This window comes from Mustela nivalis, assembly GCF_964662115.1.
Source record: "Mustela nivalis genome assembly, chromosome: 4".
In the NCBI taxonomy this organism is placed as follows: Eukaryota; Metazoa; Chordata; class Mammalia; order Carnivora; family Mustelidae; genus Mustela; species Mustela nivalis.
The window spans coordinates 1,050,862-1,076,644 of record NC_139023.1 but is presented as its reverse complement, the minus strand read 5'-3'; the positions used below and the strand labels follow the sequence as shown (position 1 = coordinate 1,076,644).

At 39.7% G+C, this 25,783-nt stretch overlaps 2 protein-coding genes across 11 annotated transcripts in view; one reads left to right on the top strand and one right to left on the bottom strand.

The window, feature by feature from the left end:
• The window catches only part of LOC309862531 (uncharacterized protein), a 38,954-nt gene extending 18,223 nt beyond the window's left edge, over window positions 1-20,731 (top strand). For 3 of the 6 annotated variants that reach the window (XM_082726518.1, XM_082726517.1, XM_082726519.1), the window contains one exon: window positions 12,635-20,731. In XM_082726518.1, coding sequence (XP_082582644.1) covers window positions 12,635-12,931 — 297 coding nt within the window. In that variant the 3' untranslated portion in view covers window positions 12,932-20,731. Of the gene's footprint in view, window positions 1-1,645; window positions 5,894-9,140 lie in introns of those variants that run through there. The other 3 variants (XM_082726521.1, XM_082726520.1, XM_082726522.1) reach the window with 2 other exon arrangements.
• Window positions 20,576-25,783, bottom strand: part of HNRNPD (heterogeneous nuclear ribonucleoprotein D) — a 17,419-nt gene continuing 12,211 nt past the window's right edge. For 2 of the 5 annotated variants that reach the window (XM_082726509.1, XM_082726510.1), the window contains 6 exons: window positions 25,246-25,407; window positions 24,075-24,206; window positions 23,533-23,632; window positions 23,275-23,421; window positions 22,080-22,177; window positions 20,576-20,903 (listed from right to left, as the gene is read on the bottom strand). In XM_082726509.1, coding sequence (XP_082582635.1) covers window positions 22,110-22,177; window positions 23,275-23,421; window positions 23,533-23,632; window positions 24,075-24,206; window positions 25,246-25,407 — 609 coding nt within the window. In that variant the 3' untranslated portion in view covers window positions 20,576-20,903; window positions 22,080-22,109. Of the gene's footprint in view, window positions 20,904-21,670; window positions 21,778-22,079; window positions 22,178-23,274; window positions 23,422-23,532; window positions 23,633-24,074; window positions 24,207-25,245; window positions 25,408-25,783 lie in introns of all 5 variants that reach the window. The other 3 variants (XM_082726511.1, XM_082726512.1, XR_014310562.1) reach the window with 2 other exon arrangements.

The following is a 25,783-nucleotide window of genomic DNA, read 5'->3' as shown; positions in this document are numbered from 1 at the left end:
AAGAAAACAAAATTGTCCATAAATGGGTGACTGTTAAAACTTGATGTTGAAGGTGCCTGGGTGGCTCAGTCGGTTGAGTGTCTGACTTGGGGTCAGGTCATGATCCTGGAGTCTTGGGATTGAGCCCCAAGTCAGGCTCCCTGCTCAGGGGGAAGTCTGCTTCCCCCTCTCCCCTCTCCCTCTGCACCCCTCCCCAGCTCATGCTCTCTCAAATAAATAAATAAAAACTTAAAAAAAAAACAAACAAACACCTAGATGTCAAGTATATAGAGTTCATTATGCCATTCTGTCAACTTTTGCATATGTTCAAAATTCTCTATTAGCAAATACTTTTAAGGCAATCAATAAGGGTTGAATACCTTAGAGCATTTTAAAATTTAATTTTATAGATCTTTTTGAGAAACACAGCCACCATGTAAAACAAAATATACACATACTTTCTACTCACCAAGTCCTATCAGTTCTACCTCCTGAAATCTTTTCTATTCTTGGTCTCACTTTTTCACTTTTAGAAACAACAAGATATTGTTTACATAAAATAATATCCACCCACTTTAAGCAGAGTTTGATGAACGGTGGTACTTGTGTACAATTGTGTAACCACAGTCAAGTCATAGAATAGCTCTTCCATCTTAAAATCTTCCTGTGCTTTGCAGCTGACCCTCCCCTGACCCCAGCCTACCACTGACCTCCTTTCTGCCGCTATAGCGTTGTCTTTTCTAGAACTTCATATAAATAAAATTATAAGATACACGTTGTGCTTGGCTTCTTGACTTACTAATAGTTTTCTGATATTCATGTTTTTGTGTGTGTTATTATATTATTCCTTTCCATTGCTGGATAGTAACCCACGGAATGGCTAAATTCCACTTTCTGCCCATCCCAGTGCCACTCACTGTATCACTCCATGTTCGATTATTTGTCTATTGCCTTCCCTCTATTTAATCATTCTCCCTATTTTTATTTTTTTAATTTTTTACAAAGATTTTATTTATTTATTTATTTGACAGACAGAGATCACAAGTAGGCAGAGAGGCAGGCAGAGAGAAGGAAACAGGCTCCCTGCTGAGCAGAGAGCCCAACGTGGGACTCGATCCCAGGACCCAAGCCGAAGGCAGAGGCTTTAACCCACTGAGCCACCCAGGCACCCCTCGTTCTCCCTATTTTTAGTTTGATTCTATTCCAGTCATCCTCCACACTGAAACTATTCTTTAAAAATGCAAGTATCATGGTTTCCTTTCCTAAACAAGTTTTTTATTTTGGCATAGTTCCAATAGTTTGCTTGCTTTGGTTCCCTTGTCTAAGGAGACATATCCATAAATAGGTTGTTAAAGCTGATATCCAAGAAATTATTGCTTATAGTTGTTGCTGTTGTTATTAGGAGTTTTATGGTTTCAGGTCTCCCAGTTAGGTCTTTAATCCATTTTGAGTGTGTGGTGTAAGACAGTGGTTCAGTTTCATTCTTTTGAATATAGTCCAAAATGAATAAGGGAATAAAAATATGTAAAAAAAAAAAAAACACACACACACACAACTTCTTCCTTTCCCCAGGTTATAAAGATATTCATATTGTTTCCTAAAAGTTTTAAATCCTGCTTCTTAAACATGGATTTTTTAAGATTTTATTTATTTATTTATTTGACAGAGACAGAGATAGCAACAGAAATGCCGAGAGCAGGAGCAGGCAGAAGCAGGCTCTGCACTGAGCAGAGAGCAAGACTCAGGGCTCGATCCCAGGACCCTGGAAGATGCTTAACTGACTGAGCCACCCAGGTGCCCCTTAAACATGGATCTTTAAAAAACCTGGAATTTTATTTTTGCACATAGTATGAGATAGTAATCAAAATTTTATTATTTTCTGTTGGAAAAACCAGTTTTGCCCAAACACCATTTATTGACTAGCTCAGCCGTTCCTCTTTGGTTTTGTAATGCCGACCCTACCATATATCATGTTTTCATCCTTTTAATTTATATGTAAGTATTCTACTTGTCTATTTCTTTATCCCTGGACTAGTACTATACTGTTTTAGTTACTATGGTTTTTATAAGTTTTATAAGAAGCCTTAATATCTTATAGGGCAAGTTACTTTCTACTTTGGGAAAATTGTGTGGGCAAGTCTTACTCTCTCTTTCAGCAAAGTTTAGAACCTACATCTCAGGTTACACACACACAAATTGTTGGGGTGTTAGCTGGAATTACGTTAATATGGGGAGGATTGACATCTTTAAAATAGTGTTGTCCCACCTCTGGACATGCTATGTGTCTTCATTTTTCTAGGTCTCTTTCAAAAGCTTTTTTTGATTAGTAGAAACATAATCAATTTTTATATTCTGCCTTTGTATCCTAAATCTTAGTGAAATTTTTCATGATAGTATTGTTTAGGGATTTTTTTGCATTTTCTACATTGAAATTTTATCATATATAAATAATGACTGTATTTTTTCATCCTTTCCAATATACGTATTTTTTTAAGATTTTATTTTTAAGTAATTTCTATACACAACACAGCCCTCGAACTCACAACCCCAAGATCAACAGTCATATGCCTTACCAACTGAGCTAGCTAGATTCCATTTATTTACTTACTTACTTTTTTATTTTGCTTGTCTTCCTGTTAGCTAGCAATGCCAGGAAAATGATGAATAGAAATGGTGACACCTGAAATACTTGTTTTGTTCTCAATTTAAAATGATTATTTCTAACGCTTCCCAATAAAGTATTACATTTACATTCAGATTTTGATATTTTGTAACAAGTTATACAACTTCATTTCTATTCCTCATATGCCAAGAAATTTTATCATGAAAGGGTGTTGAATTGTATCAAATGCTATTTTTACATTGAGATGATTTTTCTTCTTAAACTTGTTAATATGATACATTGCACATTAAACGTGTGTGTTGTAGGATTCAGTTTTATAATTTTATCTTTGTGGACTCAAAAGACTCTCTGTATAAAAGCTGTATACTAAATGCCATGTGAGGCTGTATTCTTATAGAATTTTTATAATCTATCTTGTGCCTATGGTTGGTTTAATTTTCTCCTTCCTAAACTCTTAATTTTTTAATCAAGTTTTTTTTTTTTAATCTTTTCAAAGAAACAGATTTTGGTTTATTTTTAATTCTGTTCGAAACTTGATGATTTCTAATCTTTTTGCTTCTAGTTCTTTCCAATGCCTGTAGCCACATGTAAGGTTCTTTTCTGGACAATATTCTGAAACCTGGTTATTTCTTTGCTTCTGCGCCCTCATGCCTCCCTCTCAATTTAAAGACAAGTACCTTGAGGCCATAAGGCTTGGGTAGGTACCTTATTATACCCTTAATCTCATCTCTACTGCAGGGCAGAATCTTTTTTTTTTTTCCTCAAAATTTTTTATTCTTTGAGAGAGAGTAAGCGAGAGGGAGAAGCCGCTAGGGGAGGAGCAGAGGGAGAATCAGACTCCCTGCCTACACGGGAACCCCAGGACTCCAGGATCATGACCTGAGGTGAAGGCAGATGCATATCTGACTGAGCCACCCAGGCTCCCCAGAACCTTTTTTTTTCTAATTGAGGTAAAATTAGTATTTTAAAGTATATAATTCAGTGACATTTAATATATTCATAAAGTGTATACCCAACATCTTACTAGTTCCAAAACATTTTCGTCCCCCAAAACGAAGCCTCATACCCATTCATCAGTTACTCCCCAGCACCTGGGAACCACGAATTTGCTTTCTGTCTCTACGGATTCACCTATTCTGGCTATCTCCTGTCAACAAAATCATACGATCTGTTGTTGTGTCCGGCTTCTTTCATTCAGCGTGCTCTCAGCTTCATCCATGTCCCAGCACACACCAGTAATCCACTGCTTTCTGTGGCGGAGTAATAGTCCATTGCACAGAGACGTCTCTACATCTTTACCCAGTTGTCGTCCGTTGGTGAGCATTTGGGTTGTTTCTGCCTTTTGGCTACTGTAATACTGCCCCAAACATTCGTGTATGAACTTCTGTTTGAAAACTTTTCAATTCCTCTGTGTATATACATAGGAGTGGAATTGCTAGGTCATATGGTAATTCTGTGTTAACTTTTTGAGGTGACTTCCAAACTATTTTCCTCGGTGGTTGAACCTAGTAGTGTAAGAGGGTACCCCAAAGTACCTACCAGTAGTTTAAGAGGGTTCCAGTTTCTCCACATCCTCTCCAACAATTTTTTTTTTAATTACAGCCATCCTACTGGGTATGAACTAGCATCTCATTTTTTTTATTAGCATCTCGTTTAGATTTCCATTTCCTCAATGACTAATGATGTTGAGCATCTTTTCACCTGCTTATTGGCCATTTATAGATCTTCTTTGAAGAAACTCTATTCAAGCCTTTGCCCAATTTTGAATAGGTTTCTGGTTTTTTGTTATTGAGGAGGGGCAGAATCTTAAGGGACACTTGTCATTAACCACCTTTTTAATCTTATTTCCTACTGTTTGGGCCAAAAAAAAACATCAGCTTATCCAGTGTTTCAGTGTTCCACATTTCGGCACCCTCTCTATTCCTTTTTCATTTCTTCTTGCAAATCGGTCATTTGGTACCTTGATAAATGCAGTCAGAAACAAGAACTCAACTCACACCACTACCATTCTGTTTTCCAAAAGTTTCTTCCAAAGTGAGACTCAATAGGCAATTTGTTCACCTTCCAAGTTGTCATAGGAGATATAAAACTATCAGATATTTTATTCTGAAGAGCATAGGTCTTTATCTTTCCAGCCCCAAACAGCAGTTTCTTCACAGTTTACCAACCCTGGTTAAACCAATGCCACGTTTCAGATTCTTATAATAACATCTCATCCGACCAACTGAAATATTAGAGAAACACTAGCTGTACCAACATATGTCAGCTTTCAGTGTTTTAACTAAACAGAGGTTTATTTCTTGGTTGTATAACAGTCTAAGACAGGTTTTTGGTGGGCATACTTTCACATGGTAATCCAGGAACCCAAGATTTTCATGTTCCCATTTCGTGACTCTGCCGTTGCCTTGGAGCTCGGCGTCTTTCAGTTTCCGGTAGCAGATGGTTAACCAGGGAGCGGAGGGAGCACATTCACTTACGTCCACTTCAGCCCCAAAATGAGACCCATCACTTCTACCCACAACCTACTGGTAAGAATTAGTCTGATAGTTTGCCTCAGTGCAAGAGGCAGAGAGGGACGCAGCGTAGGGTGGGGTGAGGAGCCTGAGAAATGTGGCCTGTGGTCGGAGTGATGGTTGCCAGCAACAATTCCACATGATAGAAGGGGAGTCAAGTCCTCCGTGGACAGCCGGCTGCCTTTATCCCATCTGCCCTAAGGAAATTCTAAAGGAAGTGTTTGGTAGTTGCAAAATTACCTAAGAGAAAAAGTCTGAGTTTCAGCAAAAAATTAAAGAGCGGAGAAAGCAGTAAAGGTTTAGGTAACAGTAAATGACCATTGACTGCAGTACAAGTGGTGAAAAGTGCTTGGATTCTGAATATACTTTGAAGATGCCACAAATTGGAATTGCGGACAGACTGAATGTGTGGTGAGAAAGAGCTGAGGAGTCCCAAGTTTTGAGCTTAGTTAACAGGAAGGAGGAGAATTCAGTATAGTTCCATCGCCTCATGTAAGCCCAGAGTTTAGCCTGCTGTACTGATGAACAGTGAAATCCTAAGCCCCGGATGACAGAAGCCACATCCTCACCCTCCCAAATACAGAGGAGCTGCACCATAAGTGCAATTTTTCACTGCTCTTCTAGGTTCCTGCAACAGGCCTTACATTCTTCCAAATTCAGCTATGAATTTCAGTTTGCTTGTTATATTTTACCTAGCACTTCTGAGTAGTAATAGTGGCAGGAGGGTTAAGGGGTTACCTAATCACCATATTGCTAGATCTTTTCTCATTAAATTATGTCTTTTTTTTTTAAAGATTTTACTTATTCATTTGAGAGAGAGAGACAGAGCACAAGCAGGGGGAGAGACAGTGTAAGAGGGAGAAGCAGACACCCCCCCAAGCAAAGAGCCCAACTCGGGGCTCAATCCCAGGACCCTGAGATTATGATCTGAGCTGAGGCATACGCTCAACCATGTGAGCCACCCAGGCCCCCAGATTACATGTCTTTCTTTTGGGGAAAGTGGCAACATCTAAACACTATGAAAATATGACCCCCCAAAAAAGTTTTAAGAGATTCTATTTCACCCAACGGCCTTACCTTCCAAATTTCACTTTTATGCATGCCTGATTACATGAAAAAAAAAATTACTTTTTCTTTGAAGCCAACTGAATAGAAGTAGCTCAATAAAATATTTGACTGAAGTATTTTAGTTTTTCTCACAATATTTTCACACAGCACATAATCATTCTCAGTAAAACCTCTATTTTAACAAAATTGGTTCTCTCTTTTCTCTTGATCTTTATGTAAAAGACTCTACTGCATGTTCTTGGGAAACAGATTTGGCTTTTTAATAAAAACTAGGCCCATAAGCTTTCTCTCAGTCACTCTATAGGTAAATACGGGGCATGAATTATAATTTGGCTGATTAAACAGGTCCATTTATTTTGGTATACTCTCAAAACTCTAATAAATTGATAGGTGAAGCAATAATTAGGGATTTTAATGTATAAAACAATGTATAATGTGTAATAATAATACATGTATAATGTATAAAAAACAAGAGAAGGGTGCCTGGGGGGCTCAGTCAATTAAGCTTCTCTTTGATTTCGGCTCAGGTTACTGTCCCAGGGTGGTGGGATTGAGTCCTGTGACAGACTCCACACTCCGCCAGAGTCTGCTTGGGATTCTTTCCTGATTTCTCTCCCTCTGCCCCTTCCCCTGCTCACACTCTCTACGATAAAATAAATAAGTTCAAAAAAAAAAAAAAAGAAAAGGAAGAAAAGGAAAAAGAGAAAAGGAGCGCCTGGGTGGCTCAGTGGGTTGAGCCTCTGCCTTCGGCTCGGGACATGATCCCAGGGTCCTGGAACTGAGCCCGGCAGGGAGCCTGCTTCCTCCCCCACTCTCTGCCTGCTTGTGATCTGTCATATAAATAAATAAAATCTAAAAAAGAAAAGAAACAAGAGAAAAGACAACAGGTAAGAAATGTCAACAATTTTGGAAGCTAGAAATGGATTATGAGTCCTCGTTAGCAAGTTTGTAGAGAAGACATTAAGACGCAAGCCGATCCGGGTCATAGAACCTGGGAAGGGCTCAGAAAGTGGAGAACATGGTACTCGTAAGCGTGGACCTGCAGTGTAAGTCTGAGAAGACCAGACCGGGTATAAAGGCTCTCAAAGGAACGTGTCATCTGCAGGGCCCTTCCCACGTTTTATAGCCATATTGCTGCTTCTCCCTACCCCTGACAAAGGATAATAAATATTATTTAAAGACAATATCAGAGAGGCTCTAAACTCAGACACCACGTGCAGTTGAGGCCAGAGTGACCAGCGTATAAGTCAGATGGATTAAGTGAAAAACCTGATCTTGAATATCTGTATTTTGAATATGGTGACCATTCCCCAATCTCTGTCTACAGAAAAGTAACAGAAGGTAATACATCCTCGAAACAAAGATAAAAAAAACCACATAAAAGCTTACTCATAGGACAAAAGACATCTTTTGGAAATAAAAACAATAGTAAAAATTTAAAATTGAATGGAATTATTATAATATAAAGTCGAGATACTCTCTCAGAAAGGAGAGCAAAGAAAGAGGAAAGATAAGGAATACAGTAAATCAGTCGGAGAGATCCAACATCTGAATAACAGCAATTTCAGGGGCACCTGGATGGCTCAGTGGGTTAAGCCTCTGCCTTTGGTTCAGGTCATCATCTCAGGGTCCTGGGATCAAGCCCCACATCGGGCTCTCTGCTCAGCAGGGAGCCTGCCCTTCCCTCTTACTCTCCTGCCTCTCTGCCTGCTTCTGCTCTCTCTCTCTCTGTCAAATAAATAAATAAATCTTTAAAAAAAAAATAATGGGAGTTTCAGAAAAAGAATATGAAGGAAATCAAAGGAGAGGAAATCAGAGTAATACAAGAAACATTCCTAGAACTAAGTGACGAGTTTCCAGATTGAATGAACAAAACAAGGACCATAGCTGGGTATGTAATCCTGAAATTAAAGAACATCAAAAAGGAAGAGAGATTTTAAGTGTTTTCAGAGAGAAAACACAAAGGCTTGGTCATTAGAATAGCACCACATTTCTCAATAGCAATGTACAGGTGCTGAAGAAAAGCAGAAGAATGATTCCAGTTGCAAAAAAAAAAAAGAAAAGAAAAGCAGAAGAATGTTCTGTGTTAGGCACTGTTGGTAATGTAGCAGTGAGTGAAGCATACCAAAACCTCTGCCTTCATGAAGCTTACTTTCTGGACAATAAGTAAAATTTGCACAACGTGGGGCACCAGGGTGACTCAGGGAGCACCGACTCTTGATTTCGGCAGTTCCCGTTACGATCTTAGGGTCGTGGGCCTGAGCTCCATGTCAGGCTCCATGAGAGCAGAGCCTGCTTAAGATTCTCCCTCCCTCTCTAAAAAAAGATAAAAATTTATATAATGCTAGATATGAGGTAAGTACTCTAGAGAAAAATAATGTATTGAAGGGAAATATTATTTTCCTGGATGGAGAGGGGAGTAGCACTGTCTTTAATTAATTAACGTTTAGAGAGAGAGTGAGCGAGCAGGGACAGGGAGAGGGCGCAGGAGAATCTCAAGCCGACTCCGTGCAGAGCGCAGAGCCCCACGCGGGGCTTCATCTCATAAGCCTGGGATCATGACCTGAGCTGAAACCACGAGTTGGCTGCTTAACCAGCGAGCTACCCAGGCTCACCATGGGGGTGGGGAGTCGCGATTTTAAATAGGGTTGTAAGGGATTTAAGTGAAATCATGAAGTGAAGATGAGGAAACTGAAGCTCAAAGAGTGAGTAACCTGGTCGCGGTAGGTCATGGACTTAACAAAGCTCACACAAGCCCAGCTGAACACAGCAGGGAGGGCGTCTGGAATCTTGGTGCATCAATCGTCCTGTGAAAGCTGTTCACACTTACTGAGACTCTGAGACTGGTCAAACCAGGCTCAGTCTGTGCTTTCAGACAGCTCTGAGGAGGACTGGGGTGTGCCCATGCATCCACATACAGAAAGAAAACGTGATGTTTGTGTTCATTTTTATTTCAGGCCAAAGAATCCCAAAACACGAGTAAGGCTCTTAGGAGGATGTGGTGGAAACACTTCAGAAAAGTCACCATCATCACTGTGGCCATTCTCCTCTCCGTCATCATCATTCTTCTAAGTACGAAAGTGATACCAACCTGACCCCTTTCCTCCCCAGACCAGCAATTACCAATAAATGGTTACGTGTAAACAGAGGAGTCCATGACCAGCGATTACGAAAGTATCCTCTGGTGCAGGAAGACTGCAGGACGCGGGGCTTGGACATCCTTCCTCGTGCCTTGTCCCTGCTGCAGTCCCATTTGTTGTTCCCACTTCCAGCTACTTCCCAGCCTCTTGTCCCTTCATCAAGACGAGGAGCACAAACCGTGGAGTCACATCACTGAAGCTTAACCCTCCACTCAGCCACATACCAGCTGGGTGACTCTGGACCAGTTATTTAACCTGTGCCCTTGTCTCCTCATCTGTGAAATGGAGCTGACAGTAATACTGCATAGCATTTTATCTACCACATAGTCAGCGCTGAGCGTTAACTATTACTTCCTAGGGAAAAAAATGATTGCGTTTGTGGCATTAAATCTCTATTATCTTACTTCTTAGGAAAAAAATGACTGTGAACTTCTAATTTCCTTAGAAATAGGAGCCTTAACACGAGTGCACAGTCCAGAAACAGACATTCATCTCTTCTCCATATTCTTTCATTTGAAATGACAGCTCAAGACATTGTTCTATACTAGACATTTCCTTGGATAAAAATTTTTAAATTACAAAGCTGTACTATTTCCCTAGGAAGTCACAAGTCCTATTTTACCACCCTAACAGCTGCTGTCTTTCCCCACATGATACACTTCATCCAATAACCTCAAATCACTAAGATTTCTAACAACCAAAGCATCTAACTTCACTTTGCGGTTGTTAACACTTCATGAGTTCTATCTCCTAAGAAGGAACTTGAAGTGTTAAGTTGGTTTTAAAAATCACTTCTTGGGGGGGGGGGGGGGGGGCACCTGGGTATCTCATTAAGTGTCTGCTTGAGTCATGATCCCAGGGTCCTCGGATCGAGCCCCACATCCTGCCCCCTGCTTGGCAGGGAGCCTGCTTCTCCCTCTGTCTGATGCTCCCCCTACTTGTGCTCACTCTTTGTCAAATAAATAAAATCTTTAAAAAAAAAAAATTTAGGGGGGCGCCTGGGTGGCTCAGTTGGTTAAGCATCTGCATTCAGCTCAGGTCATGATCTTGGGGTCCTGGGATTGGTCAAGCCCCACATCAACCGCTGCTTCCCCCCTTCCCTCCACTCCTCCTCTGCTGTGCTCGCTTCTCACAAATAAATAAAATCTTTTAAAAAAATAAAAATTAAAAATAAAATAAAAATCATTTACTGATCCATAGGGAAGAATAAAAGAACAGGGGTTCCTATCTGCTAAATAACTCATTTTAATTCTGATAATGATCAAGTATCAGCATTTTTTAAAAGGATTTTTATTTATTTATTTGACAGAGCACAAGCAGGGTAAGTGGCAGGCAGAGGGAGAGGGAGCAGCAGACCCCACACCACCAAGCTGAGCAAGGAGCCTGACACAGGACTCCATCCCGGGATCCCAGATCATGACCTGAGCCAAAGGCAGACCTTTAACTGAGCCACCCGGGCGCCCAAGTATCCGCACTTTAATTAGGCACCAAGCTTGTTCCTCCAGCAGAATATGAACCTTTCCATTCACAAAATACTTTTTATAGGATTTTTAATGTTAGAAACTTTAGAGTTTCTGTAATTTATATCCAGGAGGAAAAATAGGTGATATATTGAACATGTACTCTGATATAATGTACTAAGTGCTTTGGGCAAGAAGTCTCTCATTAGGGGCGCCGGGGTGGCTCAGTGGGTTAAGGCCCCTACCTTCAGCTCAGGTTATGATCTCGGGGTCCTGAGATTGAGCCCCGCATCGGGCTCTCTGCTCAGCGGGGAAGCCTGCTTCCTCCTGTCTCTCTCTGCCTCTCTGCCTACTTGTGATCTCTGTCTGTCAAATAAATAAAAATAAAAATAAAAATCTTAAAAAAAGAAGTCCCTCATTAATTTTACAATGACATAAAGAGGTAGAAACTATTAAATATAATGTAAGGCACATAGAACAGTGGCTGTCAAAGAAGTGCTAGGTAAATGTTTGTTCGCCATCTATTTGGCAGATGAGAAAGTCGCCAAGCTAAATGCCACGTTCAGGGTCACAGAGCTAGAAAGCTGAAGATGTCACTTATTCAAGTACCAGCTGTGCATATATGAAACCCTTACCTTGAACTCAGAGTGTATTGTCTCATGCCGTAAGTTAACTGTGGGCCAGATAAGACACGAGACATGAGTATTTTTGCTTTTTGCAGATTGGGAGGTTGTTTTGAGGAGGCTGGGGAGAGAGAGGAATCGTAAGAGGGGGTCGTGAGGCGGGGAATCGTCATGTACTTGGCTGCTGTTATTTTGGAGGCCTGTACAGTGTCTCCTAACATTTCTGTAATTTGTAATCATGTAGAAAATACACTTGTGGGGGCGCGTGGGTGGCTCAGCCAGTTAAGTTGCCTACCTTCAGCTCGGGTCATGATCTCAGAATCCTGGGATGGAGCGCCTGGTCAGGGCGCCTGCTTCTCCCTCTGCCTCTTCTCCTCCCCAAGCTCATGGGAGCTCTGTCAAATAAATAAAATCTTTAAAAATATATCTGTTTGCTGATCGTGAGTACCAGACATCAACCTAAGGATCGTCTCATCTCCCCCGCTCCCCAGTGTCACACAGTAGGAAGCCAATACCCAGGAGCCTAGAACTGAAGAGTGTCTGACCGGCTCCTCGCTCCCCACGTGGAGCACCCTTAACCCAGGCGGTGAGTTCCACATGATGCCTGTTTTCCTCGAGCTTTAGAGTCAGGAAGAAGAAAAGCACTTGTTTAATAAGGAGCGTTTACCTGCTCTCTGTGCTTCCCTTGTCAGAAAATGCCTGAGAAGAAAGAGATAAATATTAAGGCAATCTTAGACTCTTCATTTACTTCTGCATTCAAATATTGTTCAGCTCCTACTCTGCACCCAAACAGTTCTAAAACATCAGGATTTATTTTAAGTCACACTGATAGGACAACGGATGTTTGAGAAATTAGGGGCTATCTAAATGGAAGTATAAGAAATGGACCTAATCCCAAAGGAAGCTTACATTCCAACTGAGGAGGCAAGACCAATAAAACTCATAAACACATTAAAGGAACAAGGTCTACTTAAGTGGTACATTGCATGGCAGAGAATAAATTCCAGAAAGATAATCAACACCAGCTTCAGTCACTGAGGAAAATTTCATGGGTTCTAAGTGAGATAGTAATGAAATCTTATTAGAAATTGAATTTATCTCGACAAAGACAGTTGACAGTAACAGTGATGTGACCAAGCATTTACTATGTGGCAGTAGCTGTTTAAGTACTTCAGAGATTCTCAATCCCCACAACCCTCAGGTCGGGACTGTTATTTCCAATTTACAGTCAAGAAAACTGAAGGATAAGCAGTGTCACTTGCCTGATTCCACGGGGCTCGTAAAAGAAAACCGGATCAACCATCGAAGACACCGAGGGCCGTGGGGGTGCCGGTGGCCTCCTCCAGCCGCGCACTCCAGCGTCGACGGGGCTGCCGCGGAGCCCATCCGGTGGCCTCTTCATTCCCCAAACTCTCTGCGGTGCTTTCATTTACTCCCTTCACATTGCCTTCTCCGGCAAACAGCCTCTTTTGAATTCCAAACTGTTCTCTCTCTACTGGGTATCATGAAACACCTCACATTTTAAATCCCAAAACTCAACCACCTATCATTCTTCCTTTCCCCACAAACATGCTTACATGACTTTCTTACCTCTATAAAGGGTATCTCACTATTCTATAATCCACATTGTTTTAGCCTATTTTCTGCTCATTTCAGGAAACCCAGAAGTGTTACAGAAGCCAACTGGGGAGTCCTGGCAGATGGCTAGGCCACTCATGCCCTTACAGTGCACAGCTGTAGGTCTCAAGCCCGGCTGTATTATACTCTTCATATTCAGGTCACCCAGCACATACAGGTGTTAATACTTGATACGCTTTCATATGCATGATTTCCACAGCTCTTGAACAGTCACAGCAATAAATATGAAGCTTTGGTTTTCAACCCTAAATCATCTGATTTACCTAAGCGATAAAGATGCCTGGGCTCTACCCCCTCAAGTATCTACTTAAGGCTGAGATATGGCCTCAAAGTGGGTGCCTAATCTCACAATAAAGAGCCACCAACCCCAAAGGACTTTTACATGCTTATCACCCAACACCCATACCTGAGGAAGACAGTTTTCACTTGAAAAAACTGATGCTTGCAGAGGTTAAATTTTCTTTGCCCAACACAGGGCAAATAACAGAGCTGGACCTCAGAAACACTCATGTGAAATAATTAGTTCCACGGACTAGATTAGATTACTAATTATTTCAATTTCTAAGAAATTGAAATAGAATGTCTCACACATCTTAATAAATCTTAAAAAGGATTATTTTTAACTTGTTTTAAAATTTCATATTATCTCACTATAGAATCACGGCAGAGACTAAAATAACAAAACCCATTATTTAATTTGGCCTGATCTTTAGGAAAAAAAGGCCAATCACAAGCTGGCTATAGACCACTTACTTGTGGCAGAGACCTGCTCGGCACCACACCATGACCTGCCACAATGACCACCTCTTCCCACAGGCCAGCAGTAAGACTTAACCCATACTCATCAGAAAGTGCTCAATGGACACATAGGAAATGGAACAGTGAAGCAATGTTAGGCTTCCTCTGTATTTACACAGAGTGTGAATACCTTGGCTAACGTTAGCGCTACTTCACACATCTAATACAATATGTCATCCTCTGAAAAATCTACACGTCTGCATGACCAGCAGATGCCCACCAGCCCTCTCAGTGCCTCACATTTGACATCGAAACCGGTAGAGACCAAAGACGGAGCACCTCCACAGAGAGTCTTCCTACTCCTACTATTCCTCCTCGTGAACATTATGGAGAAAACTCAAAATTACCCTTTTTCTTCCATTAAATCCAGTGACTCTTCAACTTAAAGCACTATTTGACCATTACGCCTAATCTAACTTTCAAAAGAATCCCATCATTTAACATTATTATAACATTTTAAACATGATAGTAGTCTTACCTTTTCAACTAAGAAAATAAGACCTGTTATTTCAAGGTATTCATCCAAGAGAGGAAAGCTTAACTTAAAAAAAAAGAAAGAAAAGAAAAAGACAGTGCAAAAAATGCATGAGTGCTGTAAGAGTTTAATTGTAAGACAAAAGCACTACATTAAATTTGAACATAAGTAATCTTCCAGAAAAGAAAATTTAGTGCAAATTAAAACCCCACTAAAGCCCACTATAAACTTAATATGAAGACTAAAAATAGGCTTCTAGAAATGGAAACACTTGGTTCTAACAGAATTTGCTGGAGAAGGTCTTGAAAATGTTAAGTGGTACAGAGAACATGTTAGTTTAAAATCAAGTCAACCAGATACTAAAAAAAGACATGCTGATAGGTCTTAATACATAAAACTAATTGACTAGGAGTAGCATGCTTTATATATCAGTGATTGTAGAAGCAGTGTACAACAAATTTCTGAGCATTTCAAAGTTTTATTGCCTTAGCCAATTTAACTACACTGTAATGAACCATCTTCCAAATTTTTTTTAAAGGGTTCCACCTCATCAGTGAGATTGTCAAGTGTCTTCTAAAAATGTGATTAACCCTGTGTAACCCAAGGCCATCCATACAACCAAAAAAAGGGGAATTATAGAATTTTTTTCTCGAGTACTTATTCAAAGCAGACCTTCCATGACATGTTAAATGTTGCTTTTAGGTTCTGACATTAACAGACCTCTTAAGTTTCTTCCAGTATTTTATTTTGGGGAGAAATAAAAGATCCAGAAAAGTAACCTTGCATTCAAATTCTTAAGTGCAAACAGAATATAGCTTATCCAGTTACAAAATAAAATGTACACCAAATAACCTTGAAGGAAACGATCTTCCGATCAAGTGACTTAAGTTTCTCAAAATAGAATTTTAAAAAATCCAATAACCTCTATCATTGTTTAATGAGTTATGCAAAGCTTTCTCTGAAGACTGAAGAATTCCTCTCATGCCCATTAAAGTAACTGATCTGAACTGTTCTTACCAAAGAACACCTTGCTCTTCCTTAGGATCTAATAATTCATATGAAGCCTCACCTTCTACAAGTAGCACAGTAATTTTGTAAGGTCCTTTTTCCATGGCCCTAGAGCCCTCCTTCCCCCCAAATTTACAGAGTTTACAGGGGAAAATTAACACTCAGCAGTTACCCACTACTTGGATCTTCCTAAGTTGCACAGTCCCTTGGATACCAGTCATTACCTAAGGCTACCATACTCCGGCCATTCAAACTGGGAGGCTGCTGGAACTCCGGGAGAACCTGAAAGATCCTAAGGGCATCGGGGCAGTATGCAACCACCCAAGACAATTCCAGAGCTGCTGACTGCCAGTTCATCAAGGATCAGTGAGTAGCGCTGACACACCAAAGACAGGCGACATGCAATGAGAGCATGTCTGGAGAAAACTTGAAACTCGGAGCCGACTCCCCGCGTTTCCAGGTGAGTCTACTCACTGCTACTCCAGCAGCCCTTCCCCCCGGCACACCGCTGCTCCCTGCCGCCCGGTACACTCATTTGGATACAAAGCCCTCCCAAATTTTTTTTCAAGCTAGACTTAGGAGTTCATAATTCAAAGGCTGGAGTGGTGTTAAGATTTATAGAACATGCATCTTTGTCTTTACACAAGACAAAAGTAAAAAAAAAAAAAAAAAAGTCCTTATGCAACAGCATATTTAACCATTTTAAAGGGACAATATGTAAAACTTTACTGTAGCTAAGATCACTTGGCGGGGGGTGGGGTGGGTGGGTGATATCCAAGTTCCCAGGCGACAGCCCCAAACAATTCTGATTCTGCAAGCCTCTTGAAATGAGGATTATAATCAATCCTTCCCCAAATTTGTAGATTATAGGCAACTAACAGCAATTAACAAGCCAAGCTGACTCAGTTTGCACAAGCTGAAACTCCATCTTGCCAGAATCAGTTCAGGTGTGGGAACGTCAGACTGGACTTTCCAACGTGGTCCGCCACGAAGGAATCAGGAGATGCTGATCCTGTGCCCATGAAGGGCAGGCCCTCAGCTGGTCAAAAGCCGACAGCACACATCAGGTTTTATGAATAGTCTGGAATCATGCTTAACTGTCAGAATGCTGATGAATTACACTAAGTAAAATGCTACCGAAGAAAATTTACTGAGAGGTGCTAGTATATTATGTATGGACCTAATCTTGACATTTCAGGTTAATCTGACCCCAAACCATATAAAATTATGTATTTCAGAACCAAACAAATTCAGTTCTGGTTTTCAAAATTCCCAATACCTCAAAACACTAAACAAAGTATTTTTTAAAGTACAAGGTAACCATTTCAAAAACTTTTCCAAGCAGTGAAAAACCAAAAGCACATATAGAATGCAAAGGTCTAAGAACTTGGATCCTAATATTAATGAAACCACCTTTCAAAATTATCTCCGCATGACTGACACCCGGACAGGTGCTCCGCATAATGTATTCTAACTTGTGCACAACAACGCAGCAACTGCCAACCCAGCGTGGAAATGGTCATGTTGTAAACAAAACTTGCAACCTTATGAAATTCACTGAAGGTTAAGGAAGGAATGAAAGACAAACCCAAAACCCCAAGAAGAGAGATTATAACTCACCTGGTAGCACACATCTAGTAAAGCAAAAGGTATTAAAACTTGAACTAGGACAGCAGACCAAGGAAGCTCACACATTACTTGAAAAGAAGTGGGACTGATACATTCGGTAAGTCTGTGAAACTGGTGAATTTAAATCAAAGCTACCTAACACTGTCCATTAATAAACAAATTTGTTCTGTAATAAAGAACTTTACTGTAAAACATACTATGGTGGCCAAATTCTGAAAGGTACTGTTCCGGAATACTATCTCTACTTTATCTACCCCTTTACGTTCCCCCAAATCCTGCGTCACCATCCACCCCCATGCAAATAAAAAACACTGCTAAAAAACAGACCGTTATCACTTTTAGTCCCTTCTGAAACCCTACTAAAACCCAGTACTTGAAAAAGCAGGTGGGTGGGGTGGGGGTGGGGCAGACAACATTTAAAAACCATGACAAAGAATGGGAGAGGAGACAACAGCAACAGAATCTTGGAAACTGCAAAGCTTATGAAAGTGGTAAAGGACTCGACAGACAAGAAAACCGAATATGCCATCAGCAACGCAGGTATCCGACTGTACCACAGAACACCCCCCAAATGCGCAGTAATGACAGCTCAGGTACCTTTAAAAATAGAGGTAAAACTAAGATGCTTGGTTCAAAGTCTGTTTGACAAGCAGTTAAACCCCAAGTTCCTCTGTACTAACAACGAGAGCCCTACATTCCTGGCAGAAAGCAGAGTGTGGAAGTGGACAAGAAAAGGTGCTCTCTGTACTCAAAAGGAAGTGAGCAAGCCAAGTGTTCAGAACCTTCGTCGGCCTTCCCTCACTGGATCCCAGCACTGAAGCCAGGGGTCCTACCCTTCAGGCAGGAGTGGACAGACTTCCGACTTCCAGTGAACCTGACCAGCTTTCCGTTGTGGGCTCAGTGGGTTAAGCCTCTGCCTTTGGCTCAGGTCATGATCTCAGGGTCCTGGGATCGAGCCCCGCATCGGGCTCTCTGCTCAGCAGGGAGCCTGCTTCCTCCTCTCTCTCTGCTGCCTCTCTGCCTACTTGTGATCTCTGTCAAATAAATAAATAAAATCTTTAAAAAAAAAAAATTGCCCACTCCTAAATATGAGCCAAAGATCACCAAACATTTGAGGAAAATTTAGAATATGAAAGGCAGAAGCCTAAGTGACAGGAAAGTAAAGCATCTGGAAACAAACCTTTGAAGTCATTACTAATAAACTCAGACATGAGGAAAAAATAGTATATCCAAATAATACATTGCTGTTTCTAACACAGGTTGAAAGGGGGAGGAGTCTTGGAAATCAGATAATTAAAACCTTAAAAAAAAAAAAAAAAAAAAGCTGTAAAAGTTGTGAAAATCACTCCCAACACTTCAAGTGGCAAATAGGGGTCTAGAGCTTACACTCAAAAATTCCACAACGGAAAAGACGAGTGGTGGTGAAAGGGATGAGCACTCAGTATCGTCCCCAGAACCACAAGAGAAGTTTACACACGGGCTAGACCCACGGAGTATCCAACAACATCCATGAAATAATCCTATCGTGGACTTTGAGAACACCAGTGGACACAGATAAAACTCTGAGCAATTTCAGAGTAAAAATACTTCATATGAACAACCAACCAAAGTACCATCCAATTTCTTCACTAAACTTACAACTCTAATAAAATGAGTGATCCACATAGAGGGTAGAATAGACCCTTTTGGACAGGGAGGTCTCCGGAGCAGGAGGGACGGGCTGTCCAGAAAGCAGCTCTGAAATTCACGAAGTGGAGGATTTACATGAACAGGCAAACGGAAGCCCAGAATGATGGCCAAGCCCCAACAGTTATTCAACGATTTCTAAAGGGCGATGCGCTCAGATTGAAATACAGAGGACAAGCATGAAGGTGACGGACTGATCTGCATGAAGGGAGAAATTTTCAATTCTGTAAATCTGGAACTACATCAGTGCGTGGCACAAAAGCATACTCATCTAGGTCAAGACAGAATGCCTAAAATGAACCAGAAAGAACACTTCAATATGACTGAGAATATATGAAAACAAACAGTATTAAAAAAAAAAAAAAAAAAATCAAGCTGCTTTTCCTTAACCCTGCAACTTTTATAAAAAGTCTGAAGTGGGAATGAATCATCCCAAACTCAAAATATTAAATTACTAGGGGCAAAGAATTAAAGCAGAGTACACGTTAGTCTGTCTTCTAATTACATCTACCAACTCCTGGGCCAGAGTGGCATTTCAACATTACAGCGGAGACTCAAAATCAGAGAGCTTTGTGTTAGACAATGGTAGGCAAACCTCATTTCTTAAACCATTTCTTTAATCAGTTTCAACTCCTTTTTAAAAAAAAGTTTTGACGTGAACTACTTACAGAAAATAAGAACAATGCTGCTTAACAATCCCAACACAAATTCTCTGACTTGCATCAGGGGCCTCGGGGCCTTTTCTGTAAAGGCTCAGAGACTGCATGTCTTGGCCTTTCAGTTGTACTCAACGCTACTGCAGTGCGCAGAGCAAGCAGCCAGACACAACACGGAGGCAAGCAAAGCTGTGTGCAGTACGGGCACAGAACACGCTGCTGGCCCCCAACTTACTGTGAAAGTTTTACTTTAGTAGCACTCACTTTTGTTAAGATGTCTGCCTACTTGGGAGGTCTATTCTTAACAATCCAATTCCACAAAGAAAACCAGTACTAGAAAAAATCACTTCCCTCTACTACATACAGAATTTAGATCATTTCTCATTTATAATGTTTTTTTTCTAGCTAATTTTTCTTAGCAGTCTGGCTTGACTTAGCCGGCTAGACAGAGTCTTAAATTACCACTAGGGTAGAACATTTATTCTCAAGTCATAATCTGAAGAGATTTTTCCAAACTGCTGAATTAATTTCCTAAATGCCAGTCACAGATACCAAATCCAACTCAAAGCTTACCAATTTTTACATTTACTCAATAAAACAAAATGATAAAAAACAGAAGAACTCTTCTGCCCTAATCCTAAATCCATCAGACTCCCAGTCACACTTTCTTAAAATGACTCAGAACTGCTAACAATGTCTTCAGATACCAGTCTGGGATATGTTAAGGCCCTCACCAAAAACTAAGACTTCATATATGGAAATAAAATCAAACAAATGGGCACACAGACACAGAACGCTTTTCCTTAATCCTCCCTCCACACTGGAGGATCCACGGATCCACGACATCCCTAAGAACGTCTCTCAACTACCTGCATTTCTATTATGATTAACAGATTTCCTCAGACCTTATTTAATGGAAGCGTAACGCATCATCTGTGCAGAAGGGTTCTTAACATTTATCTAGATTTGTTCTAAAAAGCTTAATACACATGAAGCAAAAATTGGGCATTTGGGAAAGTATTCATAGAAATCTTAACAGCTACATAAGGAAGTAGTATTAGAACATTCAACAAACAAATTAACTACATTAAGTCAATTTCCAATTTGGACAGGGAGGTCACAGTGTGGCAAAAATCAGACTACTAGAAACATTTAAAATTCCACTGCAATCTTAACCATGCCCTCGAGTTTCCAAATTTATGTTTCTACTAAGGTGACTCCATGACAATTTTTTGTATTTGTCAAATTTTCCTATTCTGATGATAAAAGAGCCAATACATTTTTATACAAAAGGATTTATTAAAAAACCAGTAAGACACTACTACATCATGACACTGTCACACTGGGCTTTTAACACAAGACTTGCTCTACAATACTGGGGGGGGAGGGGCATAAAACACAAATTGATTCTGAAGCATAGCAATTAAGAAATAAAACAATGAAAGCAAATTTCTTTTAATGAGAACTCAGAATTAAACTTCAGAGGGACCCAACGTCATACTTCCATTCGGGGACTTGATACAAAAAATTTAGTCTGAACTGCTATTAGCAGGCGGCAGGAGCCACCTTCAAATGAATCTTCAAATTGGAAAATACTGCTTCACCACCTGGAGACAAAGAAAAAGAAGAAGAAAAAGAAGTCATTCTGGGTAGGCTACCACACATACCAAAAATTTACATAAAACTCAAATACCCCTATGTCCCACTATATGTAAATATTGTATAACATTAAAATGTGTGGTATGTTTTATAAATTAAAGCTGAACAGTAGAGTCCATGAGCTGTAAATCCACATGTGCACCACTGGTTTAAGATGTGATATGCTTTCAGTAAGTATTCTTTAAAATTACAAAAAGCTTTTCAAAAAGTATTTACCCAAAGAACTCAAAAAAGGTCAGTCAATTTGGTAAAAGGATATTTTGACCCAAGAGCATCTAATATTTAAACTTATTTATTGGATCAGCATATCTCTTGTCCATCACAAGTTATAGAAAAGTTATATACAACTAAAAGAAAAAGTTATCTATTATAAATAATTATAGATATATAGGAAGTTGTCACAACAGGAATTCAGCTCAAGAACTTCTTGCAATTACTGCTACAACGTCTATAAATGGGAAAAGCAAGCATTAAAATAGATTAATAAAATATAAAATTAAGACTGGAAAATCCAGAGACAAGCTGTATCCTTAGAAGAATAAATAGTTAAAATTATTCAGTAAGCTGACGTATTTAACCATTACTGGGCCTGTAAAAAATGCATTAAAATTACATTACAAATAGTTTTTAAAAAGCAAAGAAATAAGTGAAGGCAAAGCTTGAAGTATCCATCTTATTTTATAATGCTGATACAGGATGTTGGAAGAGACCATACCAAACGGCAGCATTCGAGAGCGTGAGCATCTCGTACCCTGTCCGCATTGAGCGGGCCTGTGAGAATCGTGAAGTCAGCGCGACACAGGGCCTGCAATGAAGCTCCCGCTGGCGGGTACAAACAAGGTATAATGTCAGAGTTAGTAGGCAATACTTTTTTGCTGCAATTCCTTAATTTGTACCCATTAGCAGTACTTTACCTGTTAACTTTACTGACTTGTTAATAATAGGACAAAAAGGCAAAAAGCTTAAAAGCACCTGTGTTACATATCTTGAAAAGTCACTATGTTCTAATATGATAAGCACTTCTGGGTGCTGTGAAAACTCTAAAATAGTAAACATTATTTTATGTACAATATAGATTACATAAACTATTTTAAAATGATAATGAAACTATTTTTAAAACATACCTGTTGGGGATAAGTTGCAAATGGAATAATTTAGTATGGTTTGTAGCTATTTTGATGACCACCTCGCCTGGATACTTTTCCATAACCACTCTGCTGGTCTAAAATGAAAAAAGTGTTAGAACCAGATCTGTAGTGGTTACACACTCATGACAGAACACCGCCTCACTTTAAATAACCTCAAAAAGTTAACATTATCTTCCCCATGTGAAACATTCATTCAGCAAACATGAACTGAATGCCTACAAGGACAGGCATTCAAGAGGAGCTGGTCACTTAATTGCTTATATAAGATGGGAGGTAATTCCTTGACCATTCCAGTTTAAAGGTTTCCAGTTTCAAAGCACATAGCTGACCCTCTCACAACCACCAGGTAAAATCATCTTACAATTGAGAACAAGAGATTTTGTCGACCACAATCAATGCTTCTTTGCCCTTCTAAGCAAAGGGCTCCAATCTCACCCAAGCCATCTTTGCTGACCTTCTTCTGACTTTAGTTAGCCTATTATTGTGCAGCAGGCCTAGTCGCCTAAGAAAAAGAATATAATTCCAAGAACTGGTCTAACCAAGGAAGGAAAATAATCACCACTTAAAACAATCCAATCAATGCAACTACGCTTTCTACTCCAAAAGAATCTGAGATTGCTTCTAGCAGAGCCCTTCCCCTGAAAAGCGAAATCACCACAGATTAAGGGAGCAACATATCTAGTTGCACAATGAAGTCAGAACTTTTCCATGCCTGAATTTCAAGGTTTTCTTTGCTTTATCAAGCTCGACAACTGTTTATCAAGAAATTCTATCTTGTAATCTTAAGGTGAGGATACGATTTCTTTTAACTGGCAACATGTGATTATCATTTCATTTTATAGAATTAGATGCACCAAGCCAAGATTATTGGTTGGTCCAAGAACTGACATTTAGAATACCTTGAGCTCACAAGACCTGGCCTAACTAAGTTTTTAAATGCAAGAAAAATAAAAGCCCAGAAGCAGCACACACACACCCTGCCCTTATTAGCGTGCATGTGGTAGACAGGCTGGGAGGAACCTAGCAGTAAGACGGCTGCAGTTTCAAGTTTCCAGGAATTTGAAACCTGAGGCAGTTTGCACTTGGCAGAGCTACACTAACCTTTCTACCTATCCAAATTTGTACAAAATAAATGTCAAATAGCAGTTAATATAAAAAGTATAGTACTTACTGCTATAATCACCATATCCATAGTAGTTGTTGTAACCAGTGTAGTCATATCCTCCATAACCACCGTAACCTTGGCTGTTATATCCATAGTTGCCATAGCCTTGATTCCAATAGTTACTATATCCCTGGTTCCAGTTTTGACTGGGGCCTGCAGCACATTAATAGGTTCACTAAAGTCAGAAGATCAGCAAAGATCTTTACTTCAGGATAATTAAAAAGCAGAAAAGCTTAAGATAGAGTAAACTTAGCTCTAGCTTACCACCACCTCTTCCACGAGCTCTTCCTGCAAATCCCCCTCTCGAGCCCCACTGCTGCTGCTGCTGGTACTGCTCCTTCGACATGGCTACTTTTATTTCACACTACAAGAGAAAAATTACGTTATTACATGCACCCAAAGCACATCAAAATTTGTTATAACCACAACAGCCAATACTGTCTAAAATACAGTTGACTAATACGATACTTTCCTTAAAGTCAGTTCATCAACTAAATCGATCCTCAGAAATAATCTCTAATGCTGTCCAGGAAGTTCTTTAACGTAGGCTGCTACCTTCTACTCATCATGCACTCAAACCCTATCTTTTTGGTAAAGCCTAGACAAAAGTTCACTTAAATACATAGTTTTCCTCCTGCTCCCCAGTTAAAAGCTCAAACTGGTAATCAATGCCTTTGATAAATAAGAAGCCAATGAGATGTCTTAAAGCACAAGCATGAAAACTGCAGCCTTTACAGAAAGCTAGATGTTGAAACTCTCTACAGAAACTAGTTTTTTCTCTATAAATAAACGGATGCTTAACTTACTTTACTAAGACCAACATTGTGGTATTTCTTTTCCATTATCTTCTTCACTGGTTCCTCTTCCTTAAAGGTAATAAAGCAGAATCCACGCCTCTTATTGGTCTTGTTGTCCATAGGGAGCTCTATGGATTCCACCTGGTATCAAAAAAATAAAGTTTTAATATCTTAGTTTGCATGTGACTGACAATAAAAGCACTAGTAGAAAAAACACCCAAAGAAAACACATGGCCCCTAAATTCTATTCTGCTATCTCTCCCCATTTATCCTCATCTTTTGAGACAATTCTTCAAATTAGAATATCCAATCCACCGAAAAAGTCTTCATACCTATTTATAAAAACAAGCTTTACAGGGCACTGACATTTGTTAATTCAAGGATCACAAATTCAAATGCCGACCAAGAATAGAAGGCAAGAATTTTAAGAACAACAGGATAAAGATGACTGCATTTGAGGGAACAAATGGGAGTGGTGAGGACCACTGAAAACTGGAGAGCACGTGGCGAAGCAGAGGTGGAGGCTGCTACTGTTGGCTCAGATGGCTATGGCCACGCAAGCAGGTGGCTCCAAGGCTGCTTGCTCCTGCCGGGATTTAAGGAAAAGCTACATGTCCAGATATGTGTGGGAAACATCTCAACCTAAATACAAACAACAAAACATGCTCTGCTTAGATCAAGCAAAAGATGTTTACAGACTGTATCTGGCATGCAAAGCCACAGTGTCTCAGCTTTGAATCACTAATTCACAGAAGGAACAAAGTTTGGTTTCACTAAGTCTATAATTAGACTCATAAAATTTGCACATACACTTTTTTGTAAATTGAGAAGGCACCACATCCTATTCTTAATTCATTCCTTTCCTACTCTCAACTGAATGATTTCCTTCTATAGCTCAGGTGACCCAATAATATGGGTTTCCTCCTCATGTTTTATTTTTATTTCTTCTACTAATCTGGTAAATTCCTCAAGGTAAGAATGTCCATCTTTGTGGACCCTGTACCTTCAATAAATGAGAAAAATGCAATCATCAAATCTCAGAAGATCTGCCAATGATTTACAATATCCTTCTTTCAAAACAAATCACAAATTAGTCCAAACCTCGTAACAATTTTTAAAATGCGACAATTATATTCACACTAATTTTGACAAAAAACTGGGTCAAAACATTATCACATACCTCACCAAAACCACCAAAGTACTCCCTTATTTTCTCTTCAGGTGTATCTGGAGAAAGGCCACCAACAAAAATTTTTTTAACAGGCTCTTTTGTTTTCATGGCTTTGGCCCTTTTAGGATCAATCACCTTCCCATTCAATTTATGTTCTTTCTGATCCATGACCTAAGGAAATTGAAGTTTTTTATTTTAAGTATGTATCTTAATTGAAGTTCAGATTGTTAACTTACTTAATAATTATAAATACAGCTAATGCCAGGTATATGCGGACTTGTTCATAACTGAACTATCAAACTGTGGTGATGTGACATCAGCTAATACAGAACAGTGCTCAAACTTGACTGTCAGTAAGGATGGGAAGAAGGGGAGACACAAATCTAATCAATTACTAGAAAACCATCTCACCTTCAACTGCCAAGAAATTCCAAAATCTGTACTTCTGTGAACTTGTCACAGACTGTCCTTTTAAACAGGTGTTTTTAAGTCTCAGTATTTTTAAAATTTAATTTTTTTTTCAAGTACAGCCTGGCATATAGAAGGT